Source organism: Balaenoptera ricei, chromosome 6 (genome assembly GCF_028023285.1).
Source record: "Balaenoptera ricei isolate mBalRic1 chromosome 6, mBalRic1.hap2, whole genome shotgun sequence".
Lineage (NCBI taxonomy): Eukaryota > Metazoa > Chordata > Mammalia > Artiodactyla > Balaenopteridae > Balaenoptera > Balaenoptera ricei.
The window spans coordinates 41,406,509-41,418,882 of NC_082644.1; the positions used below are offsets into that span (position 1 = coordinate 41,406,509).

The window sequence follows — 12,374 nt, forward strand, 5'->3', positions numbered from 1 at the left end:
CCCGCCTTCTCTATTTGGACGGACGTCCCGCCCTCTGTCTGTTCCTGGCTGAGGCGGGGCGGCGGGAGCTATGGCGGCTGTGACAGATGTGCAGCGGCTACAGGCCCGTGTGGAGGAGCTGGAGCGCTGGGTGTACGGGCCGGGCGGGTCTCGCGGCTCGCGGAAGGTGAGCGATCTGGGGTCCAGTGGTCCCTCTCTGGGGCAAAGCAAGAGCGGTCTACTGGCCTGGTCCTCGAGGTGGATGCTACCGCTCCAGAGTCCCGTTGCCCGCAGCCCGGCCTTTAAAATAACAAAGGTTCGAGACTTCCCGGAGCATATCGGGCCCTCGGGGTCCATTCCCACGGAGGGCACTGTGGGCTTGAGGTGGGCTCACTGTGGAGACTCCGCCTTTGCCCTCGCGGGATGGTTGGGGAGACCTGACACACTCGAGAAACTGACTAATGAGAGAGAGCTTCAGTAAGAGCTGAAGCCCACAGTGGAAGGGCCGTTGCGGAGCCCTGCGTAATTGCTAAGTGAATTGTGTAAAGAGAGGTCCATAGGACCCCAAAAGAGGCAGACCGGAGGTGGATAAAGAAGGCTCCAGGAGGTTAGAGGTGTGGTCTGGGAGGGCCAGGATTAGGAGGGGAAGGGATTGGGTACTGAGTGTTCAGATATGGACTGGCACTCCTTCCCACCAGTGACTGAATTTTGACAACTGTGCAGCTCAGTTTCCCTTCCATCCCCTTTTTAACTATGGAAAGACCTTTCACTGAAGGTGGAGTGTCAGGCACACCCTGGAGTTGAGTGCCTCAGAGGTAATGATGTCTGTTTGTACACTTCTTGTGGAATTAGTTGTCACTAGCAGATCGTGTCCCATGTGAGAACTGACTTCTCAGAACATTCTCTCCCTTTCACATCTATGACGCAGATCCTCCTGATTTTCCTCCTACCTCTCTGGCTGCTTCTACGTGGTCTTATTTGCCTCCGCATATATTTGACCCTTGAATATTGGCATTCCTTACCCTCTAACCTAAAACCTGTGTGAGATCATTCACTTCCATAGCCTCCCCCTCTATTCAACCCTTTAATATTGGAATTCCTCATCCTCTACCCTTAAAGCCTAGGTAGGTTCAGCCAAGAGGAGGGAATCAGGGAATAGATAGTATATGCTAGTGCCCCATAAACTCTAAAGTAGTTCATCACCTCCCCAGTCGCACTTGAAACTACCCAAAGAGTACATGATTATCTCCCCCTTCACACTGAGGATTCCCGGAAGGTAGGGTTGAATCTCTTTTAATACTAGAGAAGGGGACGATTGCTGGGACAAGGAGGTTTGGGCGTCTGAGGGAATGAGGGTTCTTTATCTCTTCCAAGACTTGAGCCAAGTTGTAAATCTTGAAATTAACTTCCACTCCCCCAATAGGTGGCCGATGGCCTGGTCAAGGTGCAGGTGGCTTTGGGGAACATCGCCAGCAAGAGGGAGAGGGTGAAGATTCTGTACAAAAAGAGTAAGTGCTTCCATGAGGTGCCTGCCTGCTCTCCTTCCCAAGCCTGTGCTTCCTGGTTCCCTGCCCAGGCTCTTCAGCCTAGTAGGTCACTGGAGTTGCCCTTTGGGGATAGCAGGTGAAGACATTGCCCTGATGAAATGGTGAATTGGGGTGTGCTTTCTACTTTGTGGTTAAACCCCAAGCCCATGGCAATATCCTAAGTTATGGGATAAGAGCTCTGCCTGAAAGGTCCCCTTGGGGAAGGAGGGAGGAGGGGTATGGAATTTCCACAGGCAAGGTTCAGAGGCAGGAAAGAAATCAGGCACTGAGAGCCGCAGCCTTGGCTCAACCAGCCCTTTTTGATTATGTCAGAGCTAGCAACCTGTTCAGGAACTAGAAATCAGATAAAGCTCTGGCATGTCTTGGTGGCACTGAGGGGCAAGGTGCCTTCCAGCCTTGAGGATAGATCAGTGGGAATGCTGAGGGCCCCAGGGTTTTAAAGTTTGAGGCTGGCCAGCCGGTGATCAGAGGGTAGAGACAGGGAAGTGGGGATAGGGGACCTGGTGGAGGCCTGGTGGACACTGTGGGTGTCAGCTCCTCACTCAAGGGTCTCCCCAAGGCTGACCCCTCCCCTAATATCCTTCACAAGACAGATCCCCACTCCCCAACCTTATTCCATTTTCCATCTTGCTACTTTTCTAGTTGAAGACCTGATCAAATACCTGGATCCTGAGTACATTGACCGCATTGCCCTACCTGATGCCTCTAAGCTGCAGTTCATCTTGGCAGGTAGTGCTGGACAGTATGTGCATATGCATCTGGGGATGTGGATTGTGGGGGAAGTCGGGCACAGAGATAGCTTCCCTGCCGGCCCTCTCCTGGATACAGCCCTGGAAGCTGCTTTCTGGAATCTGGCCTGGTTCTGGACTGAGGCTGGAGGTGGTCCTGTGGTTCTCTAGTAGGCACTGGGTACAGTATACTTCAGAGCCAGCTGCAGACCATGGTGCCAGCCACAGTGGAAGCTACTCCGGTGTTCTATCTATGGCTTGCATCTAGGATCTTCCTTCGGAACCTTCCTCACTTCTGCTCAGTAGACATAGGAGCTTCTAGGAAAGGGTAGGGGCAGAGAGCATTGCATTTGGGAGAGGTGAGGTTATAGGCATGAGTTTCAACATCTTTCTTTCACGCGAGAAAGCGCTGGGATTTCAGAATTCTAGGCAGGAACTATTGTCTTAGCAATGTCTGCTTATCAGTTAGTTAGCCACTCCACGAGGTATGGTTTGCCAAGCACCTGTGTTTGTTCCTGCATTCAAAAGTGATCATCTACTGTGATCCAGACTATCCTAGGTGTGAGGTATACAATGGTGAACCAGAACATACCTGAGCCACTGCTGTGGCTTAGACACCAAGTTCAGGAGGTCTTCTCCTGCTCCGATTATTATTATTTTTAATTAATTAATTAATTAATTAATTTTTGGCTGCGTTGAGTTTTCATTGCTGCACGTACAGTTTCTCTAGTTGCGGTGGCTTCTCTTGTTGTGGAGCATTGGCTCTAGGCGCACGGGCTTCAATAGTAGTGGCGCACGGGCTTAGTTGCTCTGCGGCATGGTCTCCCAGACCAGGGCTCAAACCCGTGTCCCCTGAATTGGCAAGCGGATTCTTAAACACTGCGCTACCAGGGAAGTCCATCCTGCACTGATTCTTAAGTCCAGCCTCTCCATGCCTCCCTGTCGCCACTGCCTCAGTGTTCATCCCCTTGTACATGAATAGTTGCAGTCTCCTAAGTCCTCTTCTTTTTTTTTTTTTTTTCTAAGTCCTCTTCTTGATCCTAGTCTTCCCCTTCTTGCATGTGGTTCAGTATCATCTTCCCAAAACACATTTCCAACATGCTACTTTGTTTACTTTGGAACCTCAGTGTATGTGTGTCTCTCTCCCTACTAGGATAAATTCCTAATTCCTTAGCATGCCATTCCAAGCCTTCTATAGACTTCCGGATCTACCCTCCCATCTAGCTGTTTCCTGTGCTCTCCTTGCTCCAGTTCAGCCAAATGAATTCTTTTTCCTCTACTAATTGACAAGCATTCTTGCCTCCAAATGTTTGACATAACAGTCCTCCCTTCTTGAATGCCCTTCCCACTCTGCAGCCATTGAAACCCCCTGTGCACAGGGTCATCCCAGTCCTGTTTTCCTCACCGGACTGTCCTGTTACTGTCCCAGCTCTCCAGGAACTTGTAATTGTCTGTGCCTCTCAGATCCACTGAGCAGAACCTGCCTGGTAGTTTTCCACGTCTCCTCTTTCAGACCTTCCCAGGAACCCTTGCATGTGGGGACCCAAGTCTGAAGTACTTTGTTTCCCGTGGCCTAGGAGGGGCTCTGAGTTTGTTGATAGGAGGCTAGAGGAAGGGGCCTCAGAGTTAAAACTTGGAGAAAGGTAGGATTTGGAGGAACTTAGAGGCTCCTTGGGCTCAAGATAGGTCAGACCAGAGGCATCCAAGAGAGGTGGAGGCAGATTGGGGGAATGTGCACATAGAGAAGGGGGCAGTGGGCAGACCAGCTGCCCCAAGCTCCAGGCTCAGCCATCTTCCCGGCCTGGTCCTCGGCCCCTTGCACGGGGGTGGCCGTGCCCAGGCTCGCCTCACTGTCACTGCCTTGTCTGTTTATGCCTCAGAGGAGCAGTTTATCCTCTCCCAGGTTGCGCTTCTGGAGCAGGTGGAGGCTTTGGTGCCCATGCTGGACAGCACTCATATCAAAGGTACCTCTCTGGGGCTGCAGCTCCACTACTCTACTTGGGGAGGTGGGTGGATGGGCAGGACTTCCCTGGGCTCAGGCTAGCTCTGCTCCTTGTCTTTATCTCACCCTGGGGGTACCGGACACCTGCACTGGGATTAAAATTTCCAGGGCAGAGAGCTCAGCTTCAGAATGTCAGGCAGTTTGGCACTAAGGACACTCATGTAAGGCCAGCGGCCTCCAACTCTGGGATTCCTTCTGTCTTCTACCCCACCCCTCAGCATCTGTCCTTCAGGGTGATGCAGAGCCCATATTTTACTGTAAGAGTACCTGCCAGGTGTGTCAATGTGTGTGAATTCTTCCTGCCACACTGCCTAGTGCAGTCCCTAGGCCTGGGTTTTGACAAGCAGTGACTTTAATTGAATCCAGATAGCCATCTCGTCTGTCTCTGGAGGTATTTTTCCCAGCTGCCCCTCCCTACCCCTGATCAGCTTCCTGCTGAGCATCTGACACCCTTAAGCTGTGGGCCCAGCATGGTGGCTGAGGCTCTGGGTGTTGGATTCCAGGTTGCCAGCTTAGGGACCTGGCATTCATCCTCAGCCCACCTGGAGGCTCCCTGTTCCCTAGGCCCAGCAGACCTGGTCCCGCTGGGCTGAGAGCAAAGGAACAGATCCCATGATAATCAAAGCTTTTCTTTACTTGGCCCTGCTCACAGCCCTGGGGTGGGTGTATGGGGCAACTCTGGGAACCCCAAGATTTTGTCTTCTTCTAGGGGCCTGCATCTTCCCCTCCCCTTTGGGTCCTAGAGTAAGACTGGGGTGGGCAGGGAGTCCCACCACCACCTCCAGAAGCAGTGGTCGATGAAGCTGGCGTTTGTTTAGCATCTCCACTCAATACTCTAATCCTACTGAAGACCTAATAGACTATTGAGCAGTCCCGGGGGAAGGCACAAGCATCACTAGGCAGTGTGCGTTGTGTTTGACAGCCGTTCCTGAGCATGCCGCCCGCCTGCAGCGCTTGGCCCAGATCCACATCCAGCAGCAGGTATGGGAGGGGAGAGGACTGGAGGGGAAAATAGAGGTGGTGAGGCTCCTAGTCCCCACCCCTGCCTCCTGGGGAAGCAGCCTCAGGCTTCCCTGATGTCAGCTTCAGGGGGAATTTAGGGTTTATCCTTTGTCTTCCATCTGCCTTCCAGAGGGAAGGGATTTGCCTACGGTCACATCCAGGTCTCCTGCCTCCCAGAGTAGGGCTACCCGGAGATATCAGAAGACTGATGTTGGGAGGTACCCATGAATTCCTGGGGATGATGTGTCCTTAACTATGGTGGAAGAGCTGTTTTTTCACTATTCCCAGGCCCTAGTGTAAAGGTCAAAGAGGGTTCAGAAATAGGGGACAGGGAGAAGGAGGCATATTCTAGCAGGAATATTTGCTTAAATGTGTGGTTCACCCCCCGTTCTGTCAGCCTTAGGACCGCAGTTAGGCTACCCATACTGGAGCCTGAAAGTGCCTCTTTAGAAATTTGCTCCTTTTGGCACTGGGGTTAAACATTACCTTTTCTAGGCTCTATGGGGAGCGAGGGTCCCTGATGAGGTGGGCAGTGGGAAGCGGGGGCTTTGTCCAACTCCTTTCTCTGCCACACCTTGGCTCCACAGGACCAGTGTGTGGAGATCACTGAGGAGTCCAAGGCTCTCCTGGAGGAATACAACAAGACTGTATCCTTTCTGCTCAGCCAGGCCCCTGAGGAGTGCTGTCCGGAGCCCTGTCCTTTTATTCCATTTCTAGCTCTGTCCCTCATCCCATCCCAACCAGCCTGTCTATTCTCCTGCTTCCCGACACTTTAGGCAGATGCAAACCTCTCCACTCCCTCTCTCAGATGCCTGTTCTCACCTTGACCTGCGACCAGACAATGCTTCTCTCCAAGCAGTTCGTGCAGTGGGATGAGCTACTTTGCCAGTTAGAGGCTGCCAAGCAAGTGAAGCCAGCAGAGGAGTGATGGCTGCTTCCCATCCTAGGGTGGGCCAGGGCAGCCAGGCTCCAGGCCCTGTACCCACCTGCCCTTGTAACAGGGCAGAGCAGAGGCAGCTCTGTATTTATTGGATTCACAGCCTACCCATCTGCATTCAGGTGGGGCTCTGGGGTCAGAGGTCTGGCTACTTGAGATTTGCTATTTGCACCCCCTCCCCTCATCAGTGTCCTGTTCCAGAGACAATAAACTGTACAGATCACTGGAGGAGTGTTAGCTTCCCGGTGTTGTATGGGTATGGTGGTGGGGATGAGGCTGATAGGCCAGAGTTGTTGGCCTTCCTACTAGTTGGACTGAGAGCTATGCTTGTCCTAGTCTGGCTTTCCGGGAGAGGTAGAGCTCTCAGGATGAATGCTCTCATTTGCTTGATGTGAGTGGAACATTCGTTTATGTATGCATTTATCCCGCATTTACCAAGTACACTCTAAATGTCAGATGCCACAGGTAGGACACAGGTAGGGTCCACCTGATTCCTGCCCTGTACAGGCTAGCTGGGGAGACAGTCAAGGAAAAGGGGAGGGACAGGTGGTACCAGGGTTCTTTGGGGGCACAGAAGAAAAAGGGATGTGGGAAGCAGCCCTGGAGGGTGACATGCAGGGTCTTTGAGAGCCAAGGGAGCAGCATGTGCAAATGCAGAGGGGAGCCTTTAAATTTCTCTCTTGGGAACCTACTTGGTGCTATTATCCGAGAAGGGGAGACTAAAAGAGGTTTGGATGCAGGGGGCTTTTGGGGGTGGGCCGTGGGGGGCGGTGGTATGGTTGGAAAGGAGAGCATGTTAAAGAGCAGAGAAACTGATGGTCCCTCACTCCACCAAGTGTTTGCTGCCCCCGTGTGGTCTCAGGGACTGCTGTGGCTCCAGGCCCCTTTCCATCTGGCCTGCCCACCGGCCCACCGGCACGGTCTCATTGGCATCTCAAACTCAGCACGTCTGAAACTGGGAGTCATCCTAGACTCTTCCCTCCTTCTTCGTCCGAACAGTCGTCAAATCTACCTCCTGGTACCGTCCAACTTAATCTACTTTTCCCCATTCCCACTGCTGTTTCTCTGGTTCATTCTTTCAACAAATGATTTATAACAAATATTTGAGCGCTTATTATACGCGGAGCAAGGTACGAATCTCCGTGGACATGCCCCCGGGACTTTGCGGGCAGGAGTCACCAGCGGTTGCGGCCCGCCCCCGCCCGTGCTGCAGCCACAGTGCGCTGTGCACACGAACTGGTTTGACTTGCGCCTGACGAAAACCCCCCCGTGGTTCGCCAGTGCCCACGGGGTGAGGTCCTAGCTCAGAACTCGCTGGTCAAGGCTCTCGCCCTCGCAGCAGCGGCCACTTCAAACGGCACCTCTTGCTCTTGTCCAAAGCGAAAGCCGCTGCTCCGCCTTTGCTGCTTCGGTGCGCTCAACGGGTAACGCCCGCCCTGTCATCTTCTAAGGGCCAAATCCTCCGCATCCTTCGGACGCGGGACTCCTCCAACGGCCGCTCCTCTCCTCCGCAGGGCTCTCTCCGCCCCAACAGGAGTGCTCCTCGCCCGGGGCTGAACGGCTGAGACAGCCCGAGCGCTCCGGGTCTGCGCGTCCTGGCCCAGCTCACTCTCCGGCGTCCCCCCACCTCTCGGTTTGCGGGTGGAGGCGCTGGGGGTCCCCGCCCCCTCAGGCCCCGCCCCGTCCGGCGTGCGCGGCCTCGCGGCCTCGGCGCGCTCCCGGGCGGCACCATCTTGGCTTCGGATCGAGCTCGAGGAGTGTTCTGCCGTGGTGGTGAGAGCAGGAGCCCAGTGGGGTGGGGGCTCCTGGAGGTACGGGGAGGAGAGGGGAGGCCGGCTGCTGGGCCGCTGCGGCCTGCCGGGCAGTGAGGGCGGCCCGTGGCGGTGGGGACCGCGGAGCCCGGCCGCCGGCGAACTCGACGCCAGGGTTAGCCCGAGCGGCCCTCGGCGTCAAGCCCCTGTTCCCGAGTGTCTGAGTGACCTGGGTTGGGGGGATCGACCCTGGGAATCTCCGGGTGAGCGGTGCTCGGCCCTGTCCTAAGGGTCCCGGAGTGGGGGAGGGGGTCACTTCTGTTTTTGAGGAGCTTTTGGATGAGGGCTCTTGGCTCTGTGTCGGCGAGCTTGTGGCATGTCGGCGAGCTTGTGGCATAGGGGCTTGGCCCTGTCCTCTGGGGGCACGAAGTGAGGGGCCTTGTCCCTGTCACCCCTTGGAGAGCCCAGGGTGAGGAGCACTCAGCCTTGTTCTCAGGGAGTCTCGGGTGAGGGCCCGGGCCCTGTCCCCAGGAGCCCCAGATGAGGGAAGTTCATTCCCAGTGCTAGGGAGCTTGGGATGAGGGGGCTTGGCCAGCGTTTGGGGAATTTGGTCCTGTCGCAGGGACTCCGGGGTCGGGGGAGGGTTATGGCCCTGTCCAGAGGAATGGGGTACAGCCCCCTCCCAGGGTGAGGCAGGCGTGGCCCCCTGTCCTGGGGATGAGGGCATATGGTCCTGTTTCTGGGAAATCTGGGATGAGGAGTGGGCCCACGTCCTAGAGAGCCAGGGTGGGGGTGGCCCAGGGCACCCTGCCTAGCATTCCTCTGACACTTCCCTGCAGTGGGTAGCAGGACTCAGACACGACAGCAGCCGGATGGAGCACTACCGGAAAGCTGGCTCTGTGGAACTCCCAGCACCTTCCCCGATGCCCCAGCTACCGCCTGATACCCTGGAGATGCGGGTCCGAGATGGCAGCAAAATCCGCAACCTGCTGGGCCTGGCGCTGGGGCGGTTGGAGGGCGGCAGTGCTCGGCATGTGGTGTTCTCAGGTTCTGGCCGGGCTGCAGGCAAGGCTGTCAGCTGTGCTGAGATTGTCAAGCGGCGGGTGCCAGGCCTGCACCAGCTTACCAAGCTGCGCTTCCTACAGACCGAGGACAGCTGGGTGCCAGCCTCACCCGACGCAGGCCTAGATCCCCTCACGGTACGCCGCCATGTGCCTGCGGTATGGGTACTGCTCAGCCGAGATCCACTGGACCCCAATGAGTGTGGCTACCAGCCCCCAGGGGCACCCCCTGGCTTGGGCCCCACACCTACCTCCAGCTCTGGCCCCCGACCCCGAAGAAGGGCTCGAGACACCCGGTTTTGAAGACTTGCTGGCAAGCTGTTCTCCAGGCCTGAATGTCTAGGATGGCTGGGCCTTCTTTGAGAAGCCTCTGTAACTGCTCAACACCCCCAACAAGACTTGAGTCTACGGAAGTGGGCCTCCCTGTCCTGCTTCCACTTCCCTCTGGCTTGTGGAAAGGGACTGCTATGAAGAGTGACAGGTGTGGAGTCTCTGCCGGGTTCTGGATTGCCTTCTACCTACAGTGCCTCTGATCTACTTCCTGACAGAGGTCGAAGGAGTGGGTTAGGAAATAAAGGTTCTGCCCATTCGTCTGATGAGCCTCTGCTTGGCCTGCTCTGTGGAGGTGGGATTAAGGGAGTGGGAGTCCCTGCCCTTGACCCCCAGGAGCTCACAGGCTAGAGACAGGAAGGGTAGGCTCAGGTTGGTGCTGGGAGGATCTAGAGTCGATAAGAAGCCTCAAGCAGTAACCTGACTCTGTCTAGACCCCTGGGTGGCTGTCTGCTTCCTGTTTTGGGCTTGTTTAAGGACTCTGCCAGGTCAGACATTTTCCTCCATCTGCAGCATATACCTCATTTTATTGCACATTGCAGATACTGCATTTTTTACAAAGTGAATGTTTGCGGCCAGCCTGCATTGAACAAGTCTGTCAGTGCCCTTTTTCCAGCAGCGTTTGCTTATTTCATATCTCTGTCACATTTCGGTAATTCTCACAATATTTCAAACTTTTTCATTATTATTATATTTGTTATAGTGATCTATGATCAGTGATCTTTTTTTTTTCATTTTGATCAGTGATCTTTGATGTTACTACTGTAACGCACTGAAGGCTCAGATGATGGTTTGCATTTTCTAGCAATAAAATATTTCTAAATTAAGGTATGTACATTTTTTTTTAGACATAATGCTATCGCACTCTTAATAGACTACAGTATAGTGTAAACATAACTTTTGTAAGCACTGGGAAACCAAAAAATTCATGTGACTTGCTTTATTGAGATCTTCATTTTATTGAGGTGGTCTGGAATCGAACCCAAAATATCTCTGAAGTATGCCTGTATTACAGTATAGTGGTTAAAATCATGGTCTTGGGCACCAGGCTGCCTGGATTTGAATCCTGGTTCTGCTACTTACTAGCAAGTTACTGTTCTGTGCCTTAGTGTTCTCATCCATGAAGCAAGATATAGTGCTTACCTCATAGGCTTGTTATGAGGATTAAATGTAGGAATATACATATGATTCTTAGATACCACCTGGGCCTGTATACACTCAGCCCTCCATATCTGTGGATGCAGAACTCGTGGATACAGAGGGCTGACTGTACTACATCATTTCATATAAGGAACTTAAACATTTTGGTTAAAAAAAAAAAATCCATGGGGGCTCCTGGAACCAATTCCCTGAGGATACCAAGGGATGACTGTAAATATTAATTGCTCTCATTAATGACTCAGCTTACAAATATGCTTTTTCCTTAAAAACATAACCTCAGTCCCACATTTTCCCTTCCGGTCTCATCCTTTCCTTTTTACCCCTTGCTGTTCCTTTTCTGTCTCACCTTGGCCATAGACTCTCAGGTTCACCATGGTCAGGTCAGGGGCCTGAGGAGAGCGGTGAAGATTGCAGTGGTAGCCAGTGGGGTACAGGAACCAGAACCGGATTGTGGGCAGTAGTAGACTCAGTGAAGAGTTGAGTGAATTGGGTCTCCCACTGGATTTTAAGGTCTTCTCCGTTGTGTCCAGTAGCCTGGGTGTCCAGTCACCAGGAAAGCACAAATTTCGGGCTCTTCTGGGCCCGTATGGCAGGGTGGGCACAGCAGTTTGAGTGTTGAAGTGATAGGCTGAGGGGGTAAGGCCAATAGGGGCTTAGAGCAGGGATGAGGGGACCACAGGGCCAGCAGGCTGTGGTCAAAACTTTGAACACTGCATCTTTTGCTTTCTAAGGTAAGTTGCCCAGAGTGGAGGGGTGGGTGATGGAGATTCAGGGGATATTAGGAGAGACAGGAAACCCTTTCAGCAGCTGCCCAGCTGGGCCTCTCAACTGCAGAGGGTCATGAAGCATCTAACACACTCCTTGAGGCTGTGGTCATGACTTCGGTGTCTTGCTGCCAGCAACTGTGTGACTTCTCCCAGGGTGATGGCAGGGGTAGTGTGGAGGGAAACTGAGCTGGGGTCAAAATCCCTTGGGAAGAACAGGAGCTGCAGTTCAGAGAATCAGGAGATAGGACACAGGCTGAGGGAGAGATGGCTAGGTTCTGGGGCCTTTTCTCTGCTTGACCTCTACAGGGCCTAGTTGGGGCCTACAGGAGGAATTGCAGGGAGGGAGCCAGAGAGAGGTGAGGCCTTTAGAGTCAGAAAGCCTGACCAAGCTTAGGAGGGAGGGAGCATAAGAGTTACGTATAATTGCCGATTCAATTTCTTTACTTCCCACTTTCTCCTTAATTCACTGTAGTATGGCTTCTTCCTCCATAATCTCTTAGAAAAGGTAAGGGCACAAAAGGTAAGGAAGTGGAGATAGCTTTTTCAAGAAACTGTATTGTGATGGGAGGAGAGAGGTGACTGTGGGATACAGAGAGAGTTTTATTTATTTGTTTAATGAATTAGCAGAGATTTGTTTGTAGGCTGATGGGGGAAGCCAATAGGGAAAGGGATTAAAGGTGCAGGAGACTGTGGCTAACTCAGAGTGAGGCTCCTGGGGGAGATGAAAGGGAGTGGGCCTTGGAGCATGGAGGTATGGCCGTCACAAAGGGAAGAGGAGAGCAGACTTCCTGGAACAGGAGGGAAGGAGTTGAGGATGGCTATGCATGCAGATGGGTGAAGAGGTAAAGGTGGGACATAAGAGAATTCAGAGTTCAGAAGGCTTTTAATCTCTTGAAGCAGGAGTCCAGCTCTGCTGCTGAGAGTAGAGCAAGGAGGCTGGTGAGATAGTTGTTGCAATTGGGAAAGATACCTAGGGAGGTACAGGAGGATGACCTGTCAGGGCTAAAAGCCCAGTTGAGGCTGATGACCATGAACTTGTACTATCAGTCAGGGTGTGTGCGCTCCAGCAGCATGCCCGGGACAAGTGAAGACTCAGAGGAAGCACTGTT

The 12,374-nt window shown here is 53.4% G+C and overlaps 2 protein-coding genes across 3 annotated transcripts; both read left to right on the forward strand.

Annotated features, from left to right (window-relative positions):
* The first annotated feature begins 32 nt into the window (after positions 1-32).
* On the forward strand, positions 33-6,423 carry DCTN3 (dynactin subunit 3). 2 transcript variants are annotated; one of them, XM_059924560.1, is made up of 7 exons: positions 33-166; positions 1,403-1,487; positions 2,169-2,255; positions 4,135-4,218; positions 5,179-5,237; positions 5,846-5,905; positions 6,097-6,423. In XM_059924560.1, the coding sequence occupies exons 1-7, from the start codon at positions 71-73 to the stop codon at positions 6,184-6,186; spliced, it is 561 nt and encodes a 186-aa protein (XP_059780543.1). In that variant the 5' UTR covers positions 33-70; the 3' UTR covers positions 6,187-6,423. The 2 variants fall into 2 exon arrangements, with proteins under 2 accessions (XP_059780543.1, XP_059780542.1); XM_059924559.1 differs by lacking the exon at positions 6,097-6,423 and having other exon boundaries at positions 5,846-6,069.
* Positions 6,424-7,019: 596 nt separating this feature from the next.
* On the forward strand, positions 7,020-9,603 carry RPP25L (ribonuclease P/MRP subunit p25 like). Its single transcript, XM_059926339.1, has 2 exons — positions 7,020-7,968; positions 8,786-9,603. Exon 2 carries the CDS (start codon positions 8,819-8,821, stop codon positions 9,308-9,310), a length of 492 nt encoding a protein of 163 aa, XP_059782322.1. The 5' UTR covers positions 7,020-7,968; positions 8,786-8,818; the 3' UTR covers positions 9,311-9,603.
* Positions 9,604-12,374: the final 2,771 nt, after the last annotated feature.

Excerpts from the sequence above, each read along its gene's own strand:
- DCTN3 (XM_059924559.1), top strand. The coding sequence starts at position 71 with ATGGCGGCTGTGACAGATGTGCAGCGGCTACAGGCCCGTGTGGAGGAG. Across the intron at positions 1,488-2,168 it reads GAAGATTCTGTACAAAAAGA|TTGAAGACCTGATCAAATAC; the intron begins GTAAGTGCTTCC and ends CTACTTTTCTAG. Across the intron at positions 5,238-5,845 it reads AGATCCACATCCAGCAGCAG|GACCAGTGTGTGGAGATCAC; the intron begins GTATGGGAGGGG and ends TTGGCTCCACAG.
- RPP25L (XM_059926339.1), top strand. The coding sequence starts at position 8,819 with ATGGAGCACTACCGGAAAGCTGGCTCTGTGGAACTCCCAGCACCTTCC.